Source organism: Hippopotamus amphibius, chromosome 16 (assembly GCF_030028045.1).
Source record: "Hippopotamus amphibius kiboko isolate mHipAmp2 chromosome 16, mHipAmp2.hap2, whole genome shotgun sequence".
Taxonomy (NCBI): Eukaryota; Metazoa; Chordata; class Mammalia; order Artiodactyla; family Hippopotamidae; genus Hippopotamus; species Hippopotamus amphibius.
This window is the reverse complement of record NC_080201.1, coordinates 4,906,850-4,913,856: the sequence shown is the minus strand read 5'-3', so window position 1 is coordinate 4,913,856 and position 7,007 is coordinate 4,906,850. Positions and strand designations below refer to the sequence as shown.

The following is a 7,007-nucleotide window of genomic DNA, read 5'->3' as shown; positions in this document are numbered from 1 at the left end:
GCAGCAGCCCCTCCTGAAACAGCAAATCCGGTCTCCTAACCCTGCACGCTGCTCCCTCCTTGATCCAACCGGACACCTTCCCCACTCAAGCCGCGGAGCATCACGTGGAATGAAAGAAGCCGGGCTCTAGGGAGGGCGCTCGTGTGGTTCCACTTGTGAAACGCACTGCCTGTGATAGAAGTCAGGACGGCGGTCACCCTCGTGGGTGGGTAGGTGGGGGTGATAGGAAGGGGGCATGTTTCTTGACTTGGGGGTGGTCACAAGAGTGGGAGGATTTTGTAAAAAGTCACCTAGGATTTCTGCACCGTCCAGCACGTATGTAATACTTCAAAATGGACATCGACCTGCCCCACCACGCCGGCACCTCCAGCCGACCCTCATGGGGAGAAGGGAAAACAATGCGTCGAGGGCGTCCCCAGGCTGGCAGCTGGCGCTGGGCAAGTGGTGGGCGCTGCCCCCCCCCCCCCCGCCCAGGGCCTCAGTTTCCCCTCCCCGGGGACCCGGCCCCTCCTCCCTTCTCGGGGTTTGTGGCGCTTTGTTGGAGGACAGGCGGCCACACGGGTCTGGGCTTGGCACCTCGCAGGAGCTCCAAGAAGCCGGCCCAGCCTTTAACGGCGGCCTGGCAAGAGGTCAAGGCCGCGTCTCGTTTCGCTAGCCCCGCAGCAGGTCTGTTTCACCTTTCCCTCCCGGGGCGGGGCCAGGAGCTAGGGCGTGGCAGGGGCGGGGAGGGCGGGGCTGAGTAGAAGGGGCGGGGACTGCTGGGCGGGGCCTCGCCTCCGAACGGAAGCTCGAGGCCGCAGGCCTTTCCGGCGCGCGCCGCGAACTACAGCTCCCACAACGCCCCGCGGTCGCGCGGCGGGGCTCCGTCATCGCGAGAAGCAGCCGCTGGGGCGTCTGCCGCCGAGAAACGGAAGTGTAGGTGACGGTCTGAGGCAGCACCGCCAAGCTGGGAACCGGGGAGATGGCCGAGACGGACCCCAAGACAGTGCAGGATCTCACCTCGGTGGTAAGGGGCGGCTGTGCGCGGCGCGCCCGAGGCCACCTCACCCCCTCGCGGACCGAGGCGCCCCTCTCCGCGGCCGCGCGGGGCCGGTCCCCGGAGGCCGGGTTTCCAAGAGGCTTCGCGGCCGAGGCCCGGCCACCCTGACCCCCCGGGCCGCTGGCTGTGGGCCCCCGTGCCCGCTGACGCCCCCGGCCCCGCTCCCTCGGTGACCCCGGGTCCCCGCGGCTCCCGTGCGCACCCCCTCTGCTCCGCGCGCCCCACCCCGGAACACCCGACGGCTTGTGAGTCGCGGGCCCACGCGGGAGGGGGCGTCCCCAGCCCCCAGGTCTCACTCGACAGGCGGGGAAACTGAACCCCGGCAGGGAAATCCCAGCCCGCGGAGCAGCGGGGCATTGGGGGCGGAACCCGGGCTCCTGTCCTGACCCCGTGAAGGTGTCTCGGGGTGAATGTGGGGTGGTGTGTTTTGTTGTCCCACAGGTGCAGACACTCCTGCAGCAGATGCAAGATAAATTTCAGACCATGTCCGACCAGATCATCGGAAGAAATATCCTTCATTTGTGGTCACACTCTGATGGGCCCCTGGATCCCATTTTCCTGGTCGCGGTGGCAGTACGTGCGTGGTTTGCAGGTCAACTTCCACTAGTCATGTACCGGATTTTTTTTTTTTCCTAAACTGAGATTAGACGCACTCTTCCTGAGAAGTACTGTGCGAAGAGCTGGGGATACAATTGAGCTAGATCCCTGGCCGCGAGGAACTTACAGTCTACCGATAATGCTGTTTAGTATGGTTGACTGTTGCCTGTGAGCTAATCGTTTCATGTGTCTCCCTCCTGTGATTCTCACCATCACCTGATGAAGAGGTTGTAGTGTTACCTTCATGTAGCGGATGAAGAAACGGGCAGCTTAGAAAAGTGAAAGAACTCGCCCAGGTCCCATTGCTAGTAAAGGGCAGGACTGGGACTCCTTTGCTCAGAACCAGAGTCTAACAGAATCCAAAGGAAATTGGAAAATTACTTTCATTAAGACACTGCGTTGAAGGTTGTAGCCTGCAGGGCCCTAGAGGACAGGTAGGAAGTGGAAGCTATTGGTACATCGTCTTTAACTTTGCCACTTGATGACATGAGCAGTCGCATTGATGACCTGGAGAAAAACATCGCAGACCTCATGACACAGGCCGGGGTGGAAGAGCTGGATGGGGAAAACAAGATCCCTGCCACACAGAAGAGTTGAAGGTGAGGGGAGGGAGGGGCAGTAGAATTGGTGCGTGTCCCTGGGATTTTGATGTAGTTGGACTTTCTCTGAATCTTTCCCCAGCCATGGTCCAACAAGCATCCCTTATATTGCTCCCCCGGTAGACTCGAAGCTTTGAATTTTCCATGCCAAACTGAGTCCTTATGTAGAATTTATTTTCCCTGTTTTTATCAATGAGACCTAGCTCTCTAGTTAAGACCATTGGTTAGGGACTCCCCTGATGGTGCAGTGGTTAAGAATCCACCTGCCAATGCAGGGGATATGGGTTCGAGCCCTGATCCAGGAAGATCCCAGATGCCATGGAGCAACTAAGCCCATGTCCACAACTACTGAGCCCACATGCCACAACTACTGAAGCCCACACACCTAGAGCCTGTGCTCCACAACAAGAAAAAGCACTGTACTGAAAAGCCTTTGCACCGCAATGAAAAGTAGCCCGCACTCACCACAACTAGAGAAAGCCCACGTGCAGCAACAAAGACCCAACGCAGTCAGTAAATAAATAAATTAAAAAAAAAAAAAAGATCATCGGTTAATATTAGATAACCACTGAGTTTATATTATTACAGCCAAAACAAAGAAGTGTATTTTGTTGGCCTGAAAATTCTTATCACTGGCAGATTTTCCAGTAGGTTTTTGTTTTTGTTTTTTGTTTGTTTGCTTTTTAAAGAGAACACCCACATTGTCACCTTCATAAATGCGGTAAGGTCTAAGGATTCTCTTGGGAACAGCCCCTGCACTAGGTAGATGCCAGGAGAGTGACCGATTATGATTTAGATAACCTAGATTGTGCCCACATTAAATCCTCACCCTAGAGCTGATTTAAATTCCTGTTGCATAGTTACAGATATCAGAGGAGAGACTAATGATCAACAGCACCCATTCTAGCAAGGTAGCTGGGTGCACAGATGACCACCTTATTCCCACCACAGTGCATTCCTGATAAGCCTTTTCCTGAGTGCAGTGGTTACCTCATTGCAACCCAGAAGTAGTTTTTAAACTCCCTTTGCGCCCATCTCATGTTTAGCATTTTAATTCCCTATAAAAATAAAGTTTACTGTGAATGTTTAGATAACTAGAGTACCAAGCAAAATACACAGTAAAAGACACTAAATTCCTTTTTTATTTTCTGAGCATGTCCTGGCAGGACCAAATGATAGGTAACTATGAAATACGGGTTGCTTTGAAGCCCAAGAAAATAAATAGAGGTTTGGGGGTAAGACACTTAAATTTACTGTTATCTTAAACCATGTGGTTGTTTTGTGTGCATTGTCATGTCATCCAGCCATCAAAAACCCCATCAAGTGAGTGAGAACACCTTCTTGAGAACCACAGGATTAAAGAATTTCGAGTGACGGGCATAATACAAGGAAAGGAGTGGGAGTAGGAAACAGATTCACAATAATCTTTTTATTAAAGATTTTCATCGTAGTTTTGCCAGGATATTGTGCAGAGAAAATACGTTTAGTTCAAATGAGGATTCTGAAAGGATTTTTAGTTGCTAATTCTGTATATTTTTATTTGTCCTTATGGAATGAATAGCACGTTGACGGCTTTTCCTTTTTCAACAGGCTGCTCATCTGCACTGGACTCTGCAGCACCCTTTGTACAAGCTGAGAGGAGACAGTGGCTTTTTGCAACTAACTACTATGTGTAGACAGGTTTTATATTATCAAGTGTGCATTCTTCTTACCACGTCCTATAGAGTTAGTTTATAGAGTGATTTCCCTCCCCTGCCCCCCATGTTTCCTGAACGTGGTAACTTCACATCTTGGACCTTGGTCAGTTGTGCTATTAAACACTAAAACTTTGGCAGTTCCTGCATACAATTGTCAAATTTTTTAGTGTATTTTTGTGAGGTTATGTTTTTTTCTATCATTCCCTTTGTAGTAGTTGCTGTTTGATAAAAGTTGCTATGTAATTTTTTTATTAGACATAGGGTAGATCCTTGGTTATAATTAGATCTTGTGAAGTAAGGCATTTATAGTTAAGGTTCTTTGATTCTCAGAGTGACTGTTGAGTGAACACCAAATAATGTGTCAGTGATACTTTCCAAGTGGTTAAAAACATTTAAAATTGTGTATTCAGAAATATCTGTCACTACTCTGTCACCAAAACTCGAAATGGAACCACGATCTTATGTCTGAGTCCCTGAGGTCAGATGCTACAGTAACGGAGAGTGACCACTGCCACTTTAGTGTTAGAATTTTTAAATACAGAAAATGACAGAGTTGCCTGATGTGATGAGGCTTTAAGTAGTTAGAGTTTTGCATGAGATTTGAATACTTCAGTAGGAGCCTACATTGTTCATCTACAGTAGTTACCATAGGAAATCTGGCAGGATTTTACAACTCAGTTACTTCATCTTTTGAGCTGCTGACTGGGAAAAAAAAACAGAAGAGGAAAACAGACCATGTTACGTCCACAGCAGTCGCTTTGGCTAGAAGATGATAAATAACTTGTAGTAGGCTTGAGTTGTTAAGAAATACTGTTTCTTTGAACTGTTTCTCACCTAAATTTGAGCAGAGTAGTGGCTTTCTTATCAATGGTGGGAGACAGAGACAGTAACTCCTGCGGCTCAGCCTTGCAGCGTCAGGAGTGCTGAGCCCGGAGGCAGTGTCGCTGGGAAGGAGGCCCTGCGCCTGGCACAGCAGGATGGTCTCGTACAGAGAAGATGGGAGAAGTTAAGAAATGGAACAGTGCTTTGGAGAGGGAAACCCGTAGTCAACGCAGTAGGAGTTTTTTAAAAGTTTCCTGTGTCGCCAGTCTTAATTGTTTGTATTGCAAATATATAATAATATTAAGGAATAATTTGTCCTGTTTATAAATTATATGGGGAACACAAAGGAGTCGATTTATTCTGGGATAAAATGAATTCCCCACTTTTATCACCGAGCTGCAGAAACTCCCTCACTGGGCCGGTAGGTTGTGCTGCGACGTGTGGCCCTGAAAGCCCAGAGAGAGCTGCCTCTGAGACTGGACAGAACATGCAGGATGCTTGCAGGCCTGGGAGTTGGCAAGTGGACAGTCGGGACGTAGGAGTTGGCTTCCTTAAGTAACTGAAAGGTTTCAGAGGAAGCGCCCCTGACCAAAAATACCTGCCATGAATAAAGGTGCCTGAAATTCTGCTGTTGACGCTTCCTTTGTGTCCAAAATGATTGGCTTGGTTTTCTGCATTTTCATACCATTTCAGATGATTGGCTAGAACCCCGGGAAGGATTCAGGACCAATAGCCAACGTGGGGATGTGAGGCACGGGGGGAGCCTGTGCTGCCAGAAGGGAAGCCAGGGAGCACAGAAGACTCGGCTGCAGGGCTCGCCGACCACAGTGGAGGAAAGCAGTACCCTGCAGGGTCCAGAGGGAAGCCTTCGGGAGTGTGCTCCCCCCGGACACTTGTCCCCAAGAAGCCCCAGCAAGGAAGGGTTTGTGCTCACTTGGGGTGGAATCTTCCAGGCTCATGTGATTCACCTGATGAAAGTTCACAATGTGAATCAGCACAGGAGAGGCTCTGAGTCCCCAGCGCAGAAATGGGACTTAACTCACCTGCCAGTTTCCAACTCACTTGACCAAGCATCTTTTTTTATACTTAGCACCTAATTAACATTTCATTGAACCAGCCTGTGATGCGAAGCACGCCTGGGGAGATGGCAGTTAAAGAAATCCAGTAAGTAGCTCTGGGTTCACTACATAAACACTCAACTCCAGCAAAGCTTGGCGTGGGCTCTGTGATGCTGCTGGGGCCTCCATGTTGTACAAAAGGATGCTTTCCCTCCACTTTTCAGATGGTCCCTGTGGAGTGCAACACCTGCTAAGTTACAGGCTGATCACCCTTAGTCGGGTGCTCAGGCCACAGCCTCCCAGGCTGGTGGCACACCTGGGTTGGCCAGAGGAACAGCTGTTTCCCCTCCAACCCGCTCCCCGCAGGGTTCTGGGCACCCTCCCTGTCCTGGAGCCTCTGCCCCGTGAAGGCTCCGAGGGGGGTCAGCCTTGCCCCGTCTCATTCTAGGCATAATCTTTTGGTGCAAGAAAATCTGTCTGCCTCTTATCCTCCAACTATTTTTTATTCATGTACAGGCCCATGAAGTTCCCACTCAGCTAAGAAATACAGCTAGCACAGAGGTATTTGCAGCAAGCAAAACAGCCTTAGGTTTGATTAAATGCCCTCCTTTTCCAAGCCCAGAGGCCCTATCAGCTTCCTCATTTGGCCTCTAGTTAATCCTGCTTTTGTCCAAGCCACAGGATTTTTAAATGTTTTAATATTTAATCAGTTTCATTTTTCTGCTTTTTCATGTCTAAAGTGCCATCGTGTTTGAAACTTACCAGAACAAGTGTACAGTACTTCAGGTGATGAAAAGTGCATCTGTCTCTGTGAGTCGCTGGAGCCCTAACCACACTTAGAGCATCGTTGCTATGGGGACAGAGTCCAACAAACAACTTACAATGAACTTTTGGAAATCCTTTTTGTAAACTGAAGGTTTCCTATATGGATATCTGTGTTCCTCTTTTTATTCTGTAGTTTAAATATTTTAATTAGATCAAAATGGAGGAATTTTCACAGTTACGTTGTCAGATCTAAGCCTGAAAGTTAACTAGCAACAGTTAATGATTAGTCATCGCTACCAGCACGTATAAGAGTGTTTGCTGTAAACCACTGTGCTGCACAAGCATTTTGTTTACGTAATTTGGCTTCATCCTCTTGACAACCCTGAGTTTGGTTTTTATCTGATCAGCCCCATTTTAAACAGAAGGAGCC

At 49.3% G+C, this 7,007-nt stretch overlaps 1 protein-coding gene across 1 annotated transcript; it reads left to right on the top strand.

Moving 5' to 3' along the window:
* The first annotated feature begins 877 nt into the window (after positions 1-877).
* On the top strand, positions 878-5,890 carry HSBP1 (heat shock factor binding protein 1). The gene is made up of 4 exons (XM_057713130.1): positions 878-1,006; positions 1,481-1,547; positions 2,115-2,235; positions 3,826-5,890. Exons 1-3 carry the CDS (start codon positions 962-964, stop codon positions 2,231-2,233), a joined length of 231 nt encoding a protein of 76 aa, XP_057569113.1. The 5' UTR covers positions 878-961; the 3' UTR covers positions 2,234-2,235; positions 3,826-5,890.
* Positions 5,891-7,007: the final 1,117 nt, after the last annotated feature.

Excerpts from the sequence above, each read along its gene's own strand:
- HSBP1 (XM_057713130.1), top strand. The coding sequence starts at position 962 with ATGGCCGAGACGGACCCCAAGACAGTGCAGGATCTCACCTCGGTG. Across the intron at positions 1,007-1,480 it reads TGCAGGATCTCACCTCGGTG|GTGCAGACACTCCTGCAGCA; the intron begins GTAAGGGGCGGC and ends GTTGTCCCACAG. Across the intron at positions 1,548-2,114 it reads CGACCAGATCATCGGAAGAA|TTGATGACATGAGCAGTCGC; the intron begins ATATCCTTCATT and ends TAACTTTGCCAC.